At 41.4% G+C, this 18,476-nt stretch overlaps 1 protein-coding gene across 3 annotated transcripts in view; it reads left to right on the top strand.

The window, feature by feature from the left end:
- Nucleotides 1–18,476, top strand: part of LOC137629520 (repetitive organellar protein-like) — a 167,923-nt gene that overhangs the window by 48,372 nt on the left and 101,075 nt on the right. For all 3 annotated transcript variants that reach the window (XM_068360903.1, XM_068360902.1, XM_068360904.1), the window contains exons 6-7: nt 3,424–3,543; nt 10,033–16,812. In XM_068360903.1, coding sequence (XP_068217004.1) covers nt 3,424–3,543; nt 10,033–16,812 — 6,900 coding nt within the window. The remainder of the gene's footprint in view (nt 1–3,423; nt 3,544–10,032; nt 16,813–18,476) is intronic.

The following is an 18,476-nucleotide window of genomic DNA, read 5'->3' as shown; positions in this document are numbered from 1 at the left end:
ATTTGTTTCAAAACTTTGTTCAAATAATTTTTTTTTATTTTAAACAATGACTTTTCACTGTAAGAATGTAAGGGAATAATATTAATAGGTCCTCCCCCAGTGATGTTCCTATTGAAGGCAGTTTTAACAAAAAGTTTGCTATACTGAAGTACATTACTTAAAAGTATAAAAATGTTATTGTTTGAATGAATAAGTATAGAATAAATGAACAATAACTTCACTTTACCTGTGGTAAAAAGAGTGGATGGCTTGCGTGTAAGGAGGTGGAGATGTTAGTGTCACTTGGAGGAGTTCTTCTTCTTCATAAACACATTTGGTAACATCCCATCTGGAGGTCTTTCTCCTTTGTGCCACTTTTTTGGCACTAACTTTGATTCACTTGAGGTTCTATTTTAGGGAATACTGATCAAGAGAGGTTTGTCTATGTATTCCTTTTAAGATGTTTTTGATATTACTAAATGCATAGTCATCGGCTGCTGTCTTCTCTGGATATTTTTCTGCAATATATCTCTCAGGAGCTGATAGTGGGAACTGGCATCCTCCCCATTCCTTACAAAGTATACTATAAAGGCTATTTCTCTTTTTAACATTTATCAAATCAGCCTCAGCTAGCTCTAAATTTTCATTAGAATCTGCATCATTATTTTTTCCTGGGATGATTTTGATATTTGATTATTTTTGCTTATCATTGAAATGCCATCACCTGCCAACTGTTTTTCATTTATCAATATTTTCTTTCTTGTTTAGAGATGACTTTTTTTAATATATTACCCTCTTTAATGGCTTCTTTGTTTTTGAAAATCATGCAGATTAGCAATTTCGGAAATGTCAGTCACGCAGACACCTTTTTCTGCCTTTCCAATTACTGTATCTCCTTTGTTAGTACTATAGTGATTCACGAAACCTTCCTTCTTTGCTTATTAACTGCTATTACCAATCTTTTTAGGAACCATTGTATATTGATATACACTAAAATAGACAAAATTTAACAAGAAAGTTAGTGGAACGTTTTGCTGGTCTGAACTTGGTGAGATCTACAGACAAACTGCAACAGTCTCCTTTGTCTTGAACACGTCTTTCTCCTTGGCTAGGAATCTCTATTCATACAGATTCTTTCATGTTGATTGAACTCTGAATTTGTGTTTAATCTCTTCAGCAAAGGACGTTTGAAAATTTTGTTCAATTGCCGAATTATCGAGTTCTGGGATGTTCGATTTCCAAGGTATCAATGTAGTCAACCTTTTTGGTAAATGAATTCTGAGAATTTTGTTGTAGTCATTAAATGGATGCCTATAAAATTCTCTGAATGGTTGAAGAAATGATACTCCTGGGGTTAATAAAAGGAAAGTGACTACTGACATGCATAATTCTGGTACAGTATTAGCAATTGAATAAGGCAGGGTGATGACCTAAAAAGGTACTCATGACGTACTGTATTCGTGTAAAACTTTATAACCTTGGACTTTTGGATGCCAAGGTCTTCTTATTCCGCCAAATGATATCGAAATATTCCCTTGTAATTGGGGGAAATGCCTTGGTATATGTATGTATGTAATTAGCTGAATAGGAAGATTTCTATGAATTTTACAAGAAATTTATTAAGACTCTTTCTGATTTATACTAATTGACTAATTGAAATTCTCGAGAGAAATATCTTGAAGAAAACAGTAAAGTGTATATGATTTTTGTGGATCTTGGAAAGGTGTAAATTATTGTACCAAAAAGGTTAGTCTTTGGGTGTATGAAAAAGAGGAAGGTACTGGTGAAGTTGTTAAGGGTAATGTATGCGAGGCTAAGAACCACTGGTCAGATAAAGTGTAGAGAGGCTGAGGCATTCCCTGTGGAGTTGGTCTCCATAAGGTTACTGCTCATGAGTCTATTAATTTTCCTTTTTCATAATAGATACTTTTGGACACTGATATTTGTTGATGATTTAATCATTATAGCAGACACAGAAGAACTGCAAGAAAGTTATTTAGCACAGGCAGGAGGCCAAGAAAGGAAATGATTAAATGTGAACTTTTGCAAAGAAAAAGCTAATGATTAGTAGTAGTAGAGAAGGACATGCAGATATAAGAATTCAAGTGGAAGATGGGTCATTTTCTAAAATAGAACATTAAGTTTAACTGCTTGGGATCAATAATAAAAGAGGAGTGAAAGAATTCTGGTAAAAATGGAGAGAAGTAACTGAAGTTGTTTTGGATAAGAAAATGGCATTAAATCCTTAGTATATTAGCCCAAGACATCTTGCGATTGATGAATTTTCAGTGTATATTTTTATAATGTTTTTACTTCAACAGCGTATAATCAGATCAGAGGTTAAAGAGGTTTTACTGTATATAATAACTTTAAACCAGAGTAAAGAAAGTAAGCAACTACTTCTGCTATCTGACAACACCACTGGTAGTACTTTGGTACGTCCAAAGCTTTTCCAACACTTCGTTATCGTCACTCGTTGGTCCAACTGTTGCGATTATAATTTTTTTCTTGGCTACTACTGTACTGTACATTTGAACGTGATATTTGACTTGCATACTGCACTCTACTAATGAAGCTAAAACATGAATCTAAGATCAGATATGAATTTGGAACTACCAAAGGAATTATTTTTGCCCTATGTGGTGATCTAACAGATACAGTCTCTTAACTTATAATTCTTGGGTTTGGTATTCAAGCCCCGCTCAACCCCATAAAAGTTTTCCCTTGTGTTTATAACCTCCCCGACCCTGTGAGCTAGGGCTGTGGGTCGGGTGGACCTGCAGTTTAGGTCTAAATGCTGATTTATCAGCAGCTGTTGCTTGGCCTTCCCAGGTCTTAGCTTTGTTGAAGAGGGGACGTGTGCCTGATGATAATCGTAATAGTTGGTCTCTTGGACATTGCCCTGTCATTTTTCTCTGCTGCTTACAAACAGTCTTTAAATCCTGTAAAAATCTAAATCTTATATCTGTAGTATAACCATATAATATAAAAAAAATTCTCTCTCTCTCTCTCTCTCTCTCTCTCTCTCTCTCTCTCTCTCTCTCTCTCTCTCTCTCTCTCTCTCTCTCTCTCATATGACTGAGGTATTTGATGATTTGGGATATTTCTAATCAGCTCATTTCTGAGGTTTTTAGTATGAAGGATTTTTTAAGAAAATTTTGCATTGGGTCCTTTAAATTAATTTAAGAAGTTAGTCTTCTGAAGAGGATTCAGTTCCCCTTAATGTTTCATTTAAGTTAGTTTGAAGGTTTTAAATGGATATGGGCTTTAGATAAATGATTTAGGTGTCTTCGACCTTTGGCATTTCACTATCAAAAGTACTCTATCCTGTTTATAAAGAATTGATAAAATATTTCTGGAATTATTTAGATTACTGATAAGGAAATGGAAACAGACCAACAAAATAGGTATTTTATGATCGTTAAACTTGAATATTCTTTCCAGGTGAAATTGATGAGCTGAGGAATTATCAAGCTGATAGGCGGCTCCATTTTGAACGTATCAATAAAAGATCCTTTTGGGCGTTGAAATTGGCAAAAACTTTGGCTGAACTAATAGGAGAAGGTAAGATTAGTTAATAAATTTAGTTTGCAAAGTATTTTGTGTAGCTAACCCTTTTACCCCCAAAGGACGTACTGGTACGTTTCACAAAAGCCATCCCTTTACCCCCATGGACGTACCGGTACGTCCTTGCAAAAAAATGCTTTAAAAATTTTTTTTTCTATATTTTTTGATAATTTTTTGAGAAAATTCAGGCATTTTCCAAGAGAATGAGACCAACCTGACCTCTCTATGACAAAAATTAAGGCTGTTAGAGCAATTTTAAAAAAATATACTGCAAAATGTGCTGGGGAAAAAATAACCCCCGGGGGGTTAAGGGTTGGAAATTTCCAAATAGCCTGGGGGTAAAAGGGCCAAGTGCTTGTATATTATTCCGAGAGTACTGCACAGTATATTATATTGATGATTAGTAGAATGTTTATTTAGCTTACAACTCACCCATCTAATAATTTTTTATTGTTAAATTTGGAAAAAATTTCGAATTAATCCTAATTCATGCTATACTTTTCTAAACCCTGTTTGTTCCGTAACCGAAATACAAACCACGCTATTTACATTGGGTTTACCTTTTAGTGCAGCTGAAATGGCGAGCCATTAGAATTTAACGAGGGTGTATTACCCCCGCGCTAGTTAGCCGGGGGGGTAGGGGAGTGGTAGTTAGCTACCCCCCCCTCACACACAGGTGAATGCTCACTTTCACTTTTGGCTCGGACTGGGACAGACGTCTCTGTCTTTGTCCTCGCTTGGCAGCCATTGTTTGTTTTGTCTCTACTTAATCACTTACTTTTCTTTTACTCAATATATATGTAAACAGTTTTTCATGTTAGTATATATATTTGAGTATAGAAATTTGTAAGTTTCCTTTTCAGTGTTGTGTGTGTAGTGTACGATATCTCCGTGGAGCCCTCGGCAGTTTAGGCCACCACGGTGTAATTTTATGGGTTGCGGTCGTTCACCCTTTTACTACGTTTACTACGCCCCTTGTAGCTTCCTTCCCGTGTGGGGGGGTTGCTACGCCGTACGTTTTGTCTCAATTAGTTTATGAATCTAATTGTATTTGTTAATTTTTCAGCTTTGTAGAACGATTCCTTTCGGGGTTTTCGTTCTTTCTTTAGTGTTCATTCATTTTTAAATTACATAATTACATAGTTTCATAATTATAATTGTTATAATTTTGTTTTGGTTACAGCTCTCCTTCCGTGAGTGTAAGTGGTTGTGAGGGCACGTGCCTGTTGTGTAATTCTTGTTCCTTTCCCTCGGGATTCCTCTTCGGTGCCCTCCCGGGGGAATGAATGTGTACTAATGATTTTTGTTTTATTTTTTTAGTTACCGATCTAGTTCGTTTCTGTAATATGGCAATGGTGTGAGCTGTCTTGTTGAGGCCTGGGGATTCGGCTGTTGCTGCCTCTCCTTTGGATTTTCGTCAGGGGCGTGTCTCCTTCTACTGGAAGTACTCCCATGACGATTGACAGCTCTCCAGTTCATTTTAGAACTCTCAGGAGGCTTGCCTCCTTGGGTGGGTAACTTTCCTTCCGAGGGAAGTTTTTCCTGTCCAGGCTTGAGTTTTTCCCTTTTTGGGGGGTTCTTCTCTTGCCTTTTTTTCGTGCGACTATGCTCTTGGTGCTGAGCGGTCGCACCTGCAGTTTCGCTCAAGGGGATGGGCAACTGCAGGAGCCCCTCTTCGGAGGATTGCTCCTTTTAGGTCACTGGCTGGCCAGTCTCTTCTACGAAGTGTTTCTCTTTCGTTCGCGAGAGAGTACACTCATAGAGACTCCTCTTCGGAGGATTCTTCTGCTGCTGTTGCTGTTGGCCTCCTTCGCCGTAAGGCTCACCGCCCGCCTCGTCGTAAGGGCCTCTCTTCTCCCTATAAGGGTGCTAAGAGGCGCCTTTTTTAATCTCCGTATGCAATCTACAACTCCTTCTTCTTGATCTTCCGCCCCTGGTGCAGATGGATAGCTGTCTGACCTCGTCTTCCGATGGGCAACGGTCTTCCCGACGGACAACTGTCTTCCCGAAGGAACAACGGTCTTCCGACGGACAGCAGTCTCCCGGCGGACAGACAACGGTCTTCCGACAGACATCAGTCTCCCGACGGACAACGATCCCTTCGGGGCAAAGGGTTGCCTCCCACACGGGTTCTTCCCTTGCGTGTCAGGGTTCCCCTGCGCGCCCTTCTCCTCTCCTACTCCTGCTCAGTGTTAGCGCACAGGCGCTCTCCTGCTCATCAGCGCTTTCCTAATCGCTAGCGCTCTCCTGTTCGCCAGCGCTCTCCTGTTCGCCAGCGCTCTCCTGTTCGCCAGCGCTCTCATGATGATCATCTCTGCTGTTCCTGTTGGTTTACTGTTACGCGCCCTGTGCGCCCACGTTCGCCCTCGCGATCTAGAACTTCGGTTCAGGTCTGGGTCAAGGACTCCTCTTCTACGCGCAGGCTTCTACGCGTTGCCTTCTGCTCGTCAGCGATCACCAGCTCGCCAGGGACCTTAGACGCGTCAACGTTCACCTGCTCGTCAGCGATCTCCTACGCGTCAACAATTGCCTTCGATCTGCCACGCGTGTCAGTTCCCCTGACCACCATCAGTAGCGATCTAGCGCTCGCCTGCTGTGGACCACGATCTCCGGTAGCTGAGTCTTGCCGTAGATCTTCCTCCTGCTCGCCAGCGCTCACCTTTACTTCTGTCCTTCTGTGCGCCAGCTTTCTTCATTTGCCAGCGCACATCTGCGCGCCCTTCTTTTCCACACACCAATTGGCGCCAACGGTTTTCTGACCGTCTAGGATCGTCTGATTAACAGCTTGCTTCAGCGCTCACCTTCCTGATGCACCTGCGCGCCCTCTGTTAGTGCGATGCGTGCTAACCATCACTAGTCTCACTTGCGTTGGCAATCGCCTACGCGCCCGCGCGATTCTTCACCTGCGCGCTAGCGTTTTGTTAACGCACCACCGCTCGCCAACTCGCTAGCGTTTTGTTAACGCACCACCGCTCGCCAACGCGCTAGCATTTTGTTAATGCACCACCGCTCGCCGACGCGCCGTCGCTTGCCAACGCGCCTTCACTCTCCTACGGGCTATCGCTCGCCAGAACGCGCCATCGCTCGTCAACGCGCCATCGCCCGCCTACGCGTCATCGGTCTCCCGATCGCCTGTGCTCACCCGACGTGCCCGCGCGAACCGACGGTATTCCATCGCGCGGACGGACGGTGTTCCGTCGCGGGAACCGACGGTGTTCCGTCGCACGAGCCTACGGTGTTTCTTCGCACGAACGTCGGCTTAATTCTTGCAGTATCCATTGCTCGCCTATGGGTTATCGCTCCCCGACCACCAGCTCTCGCCCTTCCTACCACGCTCGCCCTCCTGCGCTCCTTCGCTCACTTTCGTTTGCGTTCCTGCGTGACCGCGCATGGGCGCTTCCACGTTCGGCCATGCGTAAATCATTGATTTACCATCGCGCGAGCTCCAGGCCGATTGCGACCGCGATTCCCATTTGGGTTTTCGCAGCATGGCCAGCCTGGCGAGTCTTCTGGAGCGTATTTCCAGAACACGGCCTCACCCCGTAAACGCAGAGCATGGCACATGCAAGAATAAGAAGAATCTTCAGGGAGGTCTGAGCAACATTCTTCTTTCCAGAACCTGGGTTCGTCCTTCCCCGTCATTCCCTGGAAGGATTTTTGACGGGGGGGTTTTCCGTTCGAGATTTCTCCATCGGCCAAGGGGTGACTGTTTACCCCTTCCTCTTTTCCATCTCGTGAAAGGGGCTTACCAGGTCCTTTCCCTCCTCGGTTACGACTCGAGGTTTGGTTCAAGGAAGCTACAGGAAGGTCATGGGTACTTTCCTCCTCTCGGGCTCAAGCACCTTGGCGTTTCGTCGTCAAGTATCGAACTTGCGGGCAAGCTCGATGTTGGACCATCTGGACGCAATGACCGGGTGCTTCCTTTTGGGTGTCTCATCCGTGGATGTCGACAACCTCAGACACCCTTCCATCCTTGAGAAGAGTTTGTTTGTGCCCAAGGACAGACACATAGACAGCGGCTATGCGGAGGAAGTCGACTTCCGTTTTCACTCCTCCAAGGCGCTTTCTCCCAGACCCTGCAGGGCTCCAGCGCCTCTTTTCTTTCAGCCACGTCGGCCTAAGTTATCGGACCGGCTACGACAACTGAGATAAGGTGTCCAATTGCAGTTCCCTCCTGTCAGGTACAGATGGCACGGGAGGCTCTTCCGGGGGGGGGGGGGGGGGGGGGGGGGGGCATAGTCCTAGAGGGAGCGGTAGAGTTCACAAACTCTAGGATTGGCACCTTCCCCTTGCAGGTTTCACGCTGGGAGGATGCCTAAGATTACTCATCCGAATGACAGCTTCCCGATGCCCATTCCTGCACGATCTCTGTGATCAGCCAAGGATATCGCGCCTGCCGTCTCTGTCAGCGAATTCAGTGTCTCTGAACGTCTATGCCATAGGGTCGGCAAGAGTTTGCCCGTTTGGGCAGAATGATCCATACCTTAGGAGAAGGTCTTCCTTAGGATCATCGACGGCTTCACCCCCAGCTTCTTCAGTCGATCCTTTCTTGTAAGAAAGTATCTGAGACGGGAGTTCCGTAGTCGACCTCTCAGCCCTGATCAAGTTTGTCGAACAAACTTCGTCCAGCGTGGAACAGCAGAATCGATCAGACTGGTAACGAGGCGACAGGACTCCTTAGGCATTGGATGGGAAGGACGGGTATTTTCAGTTTCCATTCCATCCATCTTCCAGGAAGCTCGTGGAATTCAGCCTAGACTGCAGGTATTCCTGCTTAAGATGCAGTGTGGCGATCCCGCCGTGTCATCGCAGGTTTTTTTCCCCAGAGAACTCTCCCTGCTTTCCTCAGCCTTAAGTATGGGTTTTTGACTGAAGGTTATAAACCTCTCCTCTTCCTGTGAATTACATTATCTATGCTTGTGGGGGATTTCAACAGTCTTACCCACCCCGGGATCCCTGAACCCCGGGGTGGGATGTAACCTTGGTCCTTAAGGCTCTTTCGTGTACCCTGTTCAGGCTTTTGAGGTCATCAAATAGTGTTCTGAATCTTTAGACTGTCTTCCTGCTAGCCTTAGTGCCGGAGAAGAAAGTGTGCGAGTTGCATAGTCTCTTTTATGGAATCACCTGTGCTCATGAATGGAAGATCTTCAGATTTGTACCAGACTTCATAGCCAAGACTCAGACTCTATTGGCGCATGAACCCAGGTTCGTGTCCTCCATTCCCTCCCTTTGGGAGGTGTTGGGTGATGATGAAGAGGAGATGCTCTTAGGTCCTGTGAGGACTGCGGTGCTATTTAAAAAGGCCAGACACCTCAGGTTGAGTGTAGAGACTTTTAGTTAGCACTGGGATGTCAAATGAGGAGGTGACAAGGAACAGACAATCCGTAGAACTTACGCCTCAGCTGACGAGAGAGAGTTGAGGTGCCTGCCAGGAATATTGTTATTAGCCTCACATGTGCTTCCTTGAAAAAAATATGCCAGTGGTGCAGTTGTTGAAGACAGATATCTGGAAAATCGGATAACCTTTACAGCCTTTTAATTGTGATAGTACAGTTTACCCACAAGTCTCTTGACACCTTTGGGCTTGGACCTGTGGTGGCTGCTCAAGCTGTTGTGTACAAAGCAGCCCAGTTCCCACATAGGACAAGGTTGCTTTTCATCTATGGTAATGTTTCGACATAAGTCGGGAATGAAGGGTAGTATAACTGGCTCTTCTCCTTCATTCCTCTACCCTTCTCTTGGGGTCAGCAGTTGAGCTGTTACATGGGGGTCGCACCAGATGCTTGCTAGTTATGCTTCAGAGCATCATTATTTGTATCCAAAAAGTATACTTCGATACTTCCCCCCTCCCCATGAGAGCTGGGAGATGGTGAATCTGATACCTACACATTAATCATATACTTGGTATTTGATACTAACTAAAGTCTCTTTGTGGGTATAGTTTCTCTTGAATTGATATGGTACAATTCATTGTACAACTCAGGACTTATTAGTTTCTCATCGTTAGGATTAACAGATACGGGGTATCAGTTTCCTTGCTTTGCTTTCCCACAGATCAAACCTAAAACACTTCCAGGGTAGTTATAGAACATTCCAGTTTTGGTTCCTAGGGTACTTCCAACCTACCAAGCAGTGAGTCTCCCTAATTAAGGGATGAGAGTTTGCATGTTGCTTATGAACAAATAACAATTTCTCTAACTTCCCTTCACAAGTGACCCCTCTAAGTTCTGGGCCAAAATATCCAAAGTGAGTAATAACAGTCTGGAACGGTGTCTTCTGAAGCACCGCTCCCCTCCAGTTGGATAACTGCTTGTAATCCATTTCAAGGACTGGTTTCAGCTCGCACTGAAGTAATCTCCCAAATTAAAGAATTCAGGTTTGTATGTGTAGGGAAAATACAGATCACTTTTAAAATTTGTTTTCATGATTTTTATTTGGATAATTTTGTGAATATATTTTAACATTTTGTATCCATCTTTTTTTCAGATCATGTATTGGAAAAAGGCTTCATGGGTGATATGAAGCGACTTGATTTCCTATTGAATGCCGTTGGTAAAATCTGTCAGTCCCACTATTTGGAATTTTGCAAAAGAGAAGAGAAAAAATTAAAGAGAGAAAACCACCACTTAACATCATTGATACCTTCCATGGGTGAATGGCTTGATGATTTTGATAAAGGAAAGGCGGATGAGTTAGAGCCTTTTAAAAGGGAATGTAACCAGGCCAGTTCTAGAGAAGGGAAGAAGTTAGAGGAAATGCTCCTTGATAGCGACGATGAAAACATGATCCAAATCAAGGAGGAGCGGTCATCCTGTGCTTCGGTTCCACCTTATTCCTTTGAAAAAGAGGCTGACCAGCAGGAGAGGCCTCACACTATTAAGAAAGAGCAAGTCTGTCCTGAAGGGGTCTCTAGCCCAGCATTATCAAGTTCGTTATTTAAAGGTTCTACAATAAAGAAGTCAGATTCTCACACATTCCCTTCAATTTTCAGGGATGAAGCTGTTAATAGTAACAAAGTTAGAGCTTCAAAGTTATTTGACTTGGATGATGAGGATCCATTTCTGTCTGTGGTGAAAGAAAAGTCCAGTAATAATAGGAGTGTCAATGAGGTAGCCCCATCTAAGAAGTTAAATGAAAAGAAACAATATGAAGCTATCAATGGTAACAGAGTTAGCACTTCAAAGTTATTTGACTCTGATGATGAGGATCCAGTTCCGTCTGTACATAAAGAAAGGATCAGTAATAATAAGAGTGTCAATATGGTAGCTCCATCTAAGAGCTTGAATGAAAAGAAACCTCATGAAGCTATCAACAGTAACAAAGTTAGCTCTTCAAAATTATTTGACTCGGACGTTGAGGATCTAGTTTCGTCTTTGGGGAAAGAAAAGTCCAGTAATAATAGGAGTGTCAATATGGTAGGACCATCTAAAACCTTGAATGAAAAGAAACATCTTGTAGCTATCAACCGTAACAGTGTTATCGCTTCAAAGTTATCTGACTCGGATGGTGAGGATCAAGATCCGTCTGTACGTAAAGAGAGGTCCACTTATAATGGGAGTGTCAGTATGGTAGCAACATCTAAGAAGTTAAATGAAAAGGAGCGTCGAAAGTCTTGTGCAGAGAGTAGCCCCCAGAAGGATTTAGCTCAAGAAATGAAAGAATTTGTTTTAAGAAAATCATTATCAGGCTGTACACCAGTAAAAAATAGAAAGAGAACAAAAAGAACTTCCTGTGAAAGTAAGCCAATCTCTACTATTGAAGAAACAGGGGTTGATGATATCATTTCAGCAATTTTGAAAGATATGAGGCCTCATGAAAAATTAGAATGCCTCGATAATTCCTTTAGTTTACCCGAGCCCGAAACCTGTAAACGAGATATTGAAGATGAAGTTGGTCAGTCTGTTTTCATTGACTTGGCTAATGCTGAACCTCTGGTTGAAGACGACTCAAGTAGCACCAGAGTTTCGTCTGAAATAAGGGAAGGAAGAAATTTGTGGGAGAGACCCAGAATTCTTCTGTCTCAGTCCTCAGAAGGATTTCCTGTAAACATTGAGAATGAGACCAGTTGCCTTGCCAGTGAAACAGGAAATTTGCCTCAAAAAACAATTGCTGCCAATAATTTGCCTAAAGACAGCCATCCACGTGATGTAACTAAGAAGTTTGCCAAGGAATATAATTCTTCGCAGGGCTTTTCTCAAGACAATGAAAATGGAAGTGACTTGGTTGATTGTTTGAAGGAAAGAGATAATGAGAGAAAGCTTATTGGTGCGAAAGAAAATAGTATAGATTGCCATAACAGTAACAATATGGCTATTTCTGGAAATCCACAAGCTGTAACACCATTAGAGAAGAAAAAGAAAACTCCAAAGCTCGGCAACCTGAAGGAACAAGGGCTAGTTTACATGGAGACATATGGTACAGATGGAACCAGTAAAGTCAATGAAACAAACTCTTCACATGTAAACGATGAGATAGGGAATAATTCCAAGGAAAGTATTGATGAGCATAAAAATATTAAATATTTTAATGATAAAGAAATATCTTTCAGAGACAATATGGAATCGAATGGTTATGAGCATGAAAAAATGGAAGATATATTTGGAATTATTAGTGACAGTGACGATGATGTTGAACAAGAGGAAAGCTTAAGAATAAAGGCCAAAAAGGCTCAGGTAGTTGAAAGGGAAAGTATTGATAAGATAAATATGGGGTCAGAAGAAAAAGAATCCAATGATGTAGATAAGTTTGTTACATCAGGAAGGGAAGGTGGTACAAAGAATTTTGAAGGATGTGTTGAGAAAAGTCTCTCCGAAACAATTTGCCATGATTCTATTTACATTGACGAAGATCCACTTGGTAACAAAAATTTACCAAAGGTTTTCATGACTAGCAAACCAACATTTTGCATGAAGGTATGTGAAAACAAATTGAAATGTATGACAAAACCAGACTCCAGTACAAATACAAAAGGTTCAAAGGAGGATGTTAGCAAAATGCTTAGTCAGAGCTGTCATCAAGAAAATGGTAGTGCTGAGGTACCAAGTGATAGCCATTGTTTGCAAAAGGAAGAAATTAGTATTGATTCTTCACACCAATTTTTGATTAAGGAAAAGGGAGCTGGAAGCAAGGACACTGAGTCTAGAAGCTACAGACAAAAGAGAAAATCATGTCAAAGATCAACAATGATGAATGAAAAATCTAACAAGGAAAAAGAGAGAGTGTCCTTGAAGATTGAAGAATTGAAAAAACAGTACAAGAAAATAATGCAGTCTAGTCGGAAGTCTTTATTTGAAGGTACACTAATGGGAAATGGAGATGAGAAATCAAAAGCAGATGTGAAAGTGCCCCCCAAAAACCTTGCCCAGGATTGTGAGAAAATGGCTGTTGAAGAGGATACTCATATAAGTGATCAGGAGAACTTAAAACAGGGGACTGCACCTAGTTCTGATGTTAAAGAAATTTCTTTGAAGGAAGTTGATGAAATCTTTGGATACATAAGTGATTCTGATGAAGAGATGACATCTCAGATACAAAGCAAAATGGGGTCAGATAATGAGGTACTAAGAACTGAAGACAAAATGAATAATCATCAAGTTGTTGAAGAAAATAGCGCTGTTGAATCTCGTGGAATTAGGAAATGTAAGGAGTTTCCTCAGATTATAAAAGGTCCTGTCATTGATAATGGAGAAATAAACAAATTGGCAGTCAGCCCAAGAGAGTCTCAAATTGTGAATAAGTCACAAACTCTCATCAAAGGTATGGGAAAACAAAGTGACATTTCCTCATGTAAAAGGCAATGTATTTCAAGTCTTTCAGAAGACGATGGTAAAAGTGAGCAACCTGAAATGGACGCTCCGAGCACAAGAACTAGAAGTCGGTCTGCCAACCGGAAAAATGAACTTGACACTGAGGTTGACCCTCACAACAGCAGTAAATTACTAAATAGAGGCCAAACATCTGAAAGCAATGTGGAAACTCGTGTACGGACACGAAGTAGCTCAAGAATTGCCTCAAGACTAGGCATTAAAGATTTCATTGCAGGGAAAGAAGAAGAGGACTCGATTGCACATGCAAATGTTGGCAGTAGTGCAGAAATGGGTAAAGTTAAAGTTACAGCAAAGATTGAAAACAATGAAGTGCAGCCAGCTTGTTCATCTGCTAATGCTGTAGATAATTCCGGTGACAGCTGTAGACGCCGCAGTCGAAGTGGTAGGATATTAGCTCTGGAGCAGAAAAAGAAAGCATTCCAGTCAGAGATGGAAGAACGATTTGCAAGAGGTAAGGAAAACGCAAAGTTCAGTAAGGTGGATGTGGTGCCACCCCCTAACGAGGGAGAAAAAATAGAAGAACGAATACCTCAAGGTATAAAGGTCACAGCAGAGGAGGTTGATGTACCATTTGTAGAAAGTAATTCTGTAGAAGATTGCAACAGTAAAGATAATGAACTTAATAATCAAGCCTTCAGTGAACTCTCTTTAGAGCAGCCAGTAAAAAATAAATCTGAAAAATCAATATGGAAGGGAAAATCACTAGTCACCAAGGAATCAAGAAGTATGGTACTCATAACTGCTGATCATCAGGAGAGCAACTCAAAAATTTCATCAGTTTCTATTTCCTGTGATGTAGATCAGAACTTTGGATCACCTTCACAAGAACTTGAAAGTGGATTGAATAGCTGCATCCATGAATTGGACAGCAGTGCAAAACAGGCGTTAGGTGATGATCACAGTGATAGTTTTGAAGGTTTCTCTAATGTAATAGATAAGAAATCCAATGATGAGAGTAATGTGATTAGTGATGACACTTCAGATTCTGTTGGTACTGGAAAAGTTGATGATAATCTGAAGAACTGTAAGGATATTAAGGATGTAAGTGTGAAAAATATGAATAGCATCCTTTTTGGAACCGAGAGCAGCGGACCGGATGAAGAGATATCTGAGAATGAGAGGCAGAATTCTAATGGCTATAAGAAGAGGAAAATAGAACAAAGAAAACCTAAATTCACAAAACGACTTAGAAAGCGACTAGTAGAATGTTCAATTGAAAGAGATAATAATGACGAAGATGGGAAACATGGAAGGGTCAGTGACAGTAACAACAAAAAATCTGACTCTGAGAGTTTGACAAAGGTCATCAGTAGTGAAAAGAAATCTAAGGTACTTCATAAAAGCTCAAGAATGGTGTTGACATCAGAATCATATCATGAATCAGAATCAGACTGTGAAAGGCTTTGTAATCGTAGACCCGTTAAACGAAGGAGACGCATAATTGTATATAGTGATTCCGATGATGAAAAAGAGAAAGAATTGTTGAATTCATCTATTTCTAAGCAGGAACAACAGTTTGATGATAGAGAACATTATAAGAAGGAACAATTAAATGATAGAGAACATGATAAGAAGGAACAATTAAATGATAGAGAACATGATAAGAAGGAACAATTAAATGATAGAGAACATGATAAGAAGGAACAATTAAATAATAGAGAACATGATAAGAAGGAACAACAATTGAATGATAGAGAACATGATAAGAAGGAACAATTAAATGATAGAGAACATGATAAGAAGGAACAACAATTGAATGATAGAGAACATGATAAGAATGAACAACAATTGAATGATAGAGATCATGATAAGAAGGAACAAAGGTTGAATGATAGAGAACATGAATTTGTTTCCTCAGATTCTGATGATGATAATTGTATTAATAGAGATAAATCTAGTAATAAACCTACAAAGAAAGAAAGAAGTAAAACTAGAGCTAGTAAGAAATTTAAGAGCAAATTTGCTCTCCGAGCATTAAGAATGCACAAAAAATCATATTATCCCAAACCATGCCAACCTCAGTATCAACATATTAAGAATGAAGATAAAACTGCCTCTGAGAATAATCTGAATGGTAGTTCTCCAAGCATAGAAGACAGATCTTCACAAGAACCCTTGAAAAAACATTCTGGTGAAAATTTGGATCCTATTACACCATCGAAGTCATCAAACGGAAAAGAAATCTGTCAAGTTGAAAGTGTCGTGAAAGATCCCTCTGAAATTGCAAGGAGGTTAAGCATGAATATGAAGAGCCAGAATAAAGATAAACGAACAGCAATCTTATTGGACACAGCTCCACGGCTATCACAGAAGAATCAAAGGACTTTTCCATCAAAACAAGAGTCAGGCAAGAAGAATTATGTGTTGCCAGATATGTCAGTGTGCTCTTTGTCAAAGAAAGACTTTGAATCACCTGGTTGTCGTGACTTTCACAACTCTAGAAATTATTCTTTAGACAAAGAGAAATCCCAAAGTCTTGAGAATTCAGAGAATTCCTCCAGTGAGGAGGGAACTATGGAAATATGTGAGGAAGCCAACATAGAAGTAAGTGAGAAACAAAAAGTTTCCCCAGAAGCTGTGAATAATAACAATGCAAAAAGTCAAATGTCTCATCCAGGTTTGGTCAGATCTCTTGCACAGCTTGGGAGTTTATCACAACCAAAAGCTGCTCCAAAAGCTCCAAAGATTATAAGGAAAAATGTGCCTGCTTCGTCTGACTTTGTCGATAAACTTTTTTCAAAGCCTGAAGAAAAACTTGGAAATAAATCAAAGGAATCTGAAAGGCCAAGTGGATTTAGTACCAATAGCTTTACAAATTCAGGTTTTTCATGTGAAAGGCCCACTGGATTTAGTTCCAATAGCTTTACAAATTCAAATTTTTCTATTTCAAAGCCAGAACAAAAACTTGGAAATGAATTGAGGGAATGTGAAAGGCCCAGTGGATTTAGTACCAATAGTTTTACAAATTCAATCCTGTCTAATCCTGGAAAGGTAACAGAAAGTGATGTTAGACTCGGAACTAATACTTTGAAATCATTAAAAGCTGATTCTGAAATAATAAATGAAAATAACTTGAATATGGTGCGCTTTCAGGATAGGCCCAGTATAGGTGCATCTGCAGTTAATTCTCCGAGTTTCAAATTCGATTCATCAAAGTCAGATGATATTTTACTCAACTTCTATGGTAGTCAAAAACGAAATACTGCAGATAGTTTGACAAAGATGAAAAGTGAAGGTAGTCTTCCATCAGCCAATTTTTCTTCAGAAAGTTTTCTTCCAGACGAATTGGGAATGGTTTCCTTAAAGGTGGAAAGTAAAATGGAAATTTCACAACAGTGTCCTGATACTCGTCCTGTGGAGCTGCCAGGAGATGTGTTTAAGGATGAGAAGTTCATGAAACCTAGCGAGATTCGGAAAGGCGAACAACGTGAGGATATTGGTAAGTTATTTAGTTATTAGTACAGTACTTTTGTCTTATTACTTGAGAATTTTATTTTAATGGCTGTTTTTATTAACTGCATCCTACATTGTTTTTCCTATACCTAATATTAAGGCTGCCTTATTATTATTGTTATTATTATTATGTGGTGGATAACTGGGGAGGGTGGGCCGTGGCACCCTAGCAGTACCAGCCGAACTCAGTTGAGTCCCTTGTCAGGCTGGGAGGAATGTAGAGAGGAGAGGTCCCCTTTTTTGTTTCATTTGTTTGATGTCGGCTACCCCCCAAAATTGGGGGAAATGCCTTGGTATATGTATTATTATTATTATTGTTATTATTATTATTATTATTATTATTATTACTAACTAAGCTACAACCCTAGTTGGAAAAGCAAGATGCTATAAGCCCAAGGGCTCCAACAGGGAAAATAGCCAAGTGAGGAAAGGAAACAAGGAAAAGTAAAATTTTTCAGAAGAGTAACAGCCTTAAAATAAATATCTCCTATATAAACTATAAAAACTTTAACAAAACAAGAGGAAGAGAAAAAAAACAGAACAGCATGGCCGAGTGTACCCTCAAGCATTAATTGTATCTTATTCCTGTGTTTTTTATGGAAAACAAACCTTTGTTTACATAGGAGAAGATAATGATGCAAGCTGGAACATGGCTATAAAACTTAACGAGGTGTCATCAACGATGGTACCAGTTTTTACCTGTAAGTAGCAGGGATTCATGACCTCCACTCACTCGCTACAACTTCTTTGATTTGAACCCTGGTTAAGAACGGATGTTCTTTTATGCTTTTGGAAGTGGCTAGAATTAAACTTTTCTTTTTTCTCCTACAATTGTGTTCGGTAGTTTGTCCAGATGTGGCGGTACACTTTTGCGGCATATTTATTTCCAAGATGGAGACAAATCCTCACGGACTTTGTCTTACTTGCAGAGGACACGCCTGCATGCTGGCCTCTTCATGCAACGAGTGTTGGGAGTGGCTATCCTGCCAGTGGGACCAGTATGACAGGAGGAGGAAGAAGTTTAAAAGGATTCCTTGCCTTCGGGGTTTTCCTTGAAGTTGAAGTCCCGACTTCTCCCTCTCTCTCCTGGTACCCTCCCCTCTGGCTGATTTGAGAGCTTAGTGCGTCATCTGCTTGCACGCCAAAATTGTCCACCTGTGCCTCACTCATGCTCACAGACTGTTGAGCCTTCTCTACCTGGCGAGGTAGAGCGCCAGATGGAGGTACATGCTTTCGTACCTATGGCCAAATGACCTGCACACCCCCATGGGCCTCGGCGCTCACCCATGATCACCCGTCATCAGCTAATCGTGTCTCACAAACTGGGATAGCAAGAAAGGCTTGCACTTCACTTGCGATACCCGCTGGTTGCAGGAAATCTTCAAAGCCGTTTATGCCACCTTGCCAGCTTTGAGAGATCCTGCCGTTTTGACGAATTTGTTTAAAACTGGTCGGTTCCTCGGGAGGTAACAATGTCCTCTCATGCTTCTTATCAAGCCCCCATCAGACCCAAGGCTGCTTTGTGCTGTAGGGGGCAGGGGCATTCTTGTTAGCAGGGCCTCTCCACATAGCCTTCTGGCGCCAGCACCACCAGCACCAGTTCCTGAGTGCACTCCTTCAGAGCATGTGTCTAGGTTGCAGGAGCACCTT

This window comes from Palaemon carinicauda, chromosome 37 (assembly GCF_036898095.1).
Source record: "Palaemon carinicauda isolate YSFRI2023 chromosome 37, ASM3689809v2, whole genome shotgun sequence".
NCBI lineage: Eukaryota > Metazoa > Arthropoda > Malacostraca > Decapoda > Palaemonidae > Palaemon > Palaemon carinicauda.
This window is presented reverse-complemented; position numbering and strand designations above follow the sequence as displayed.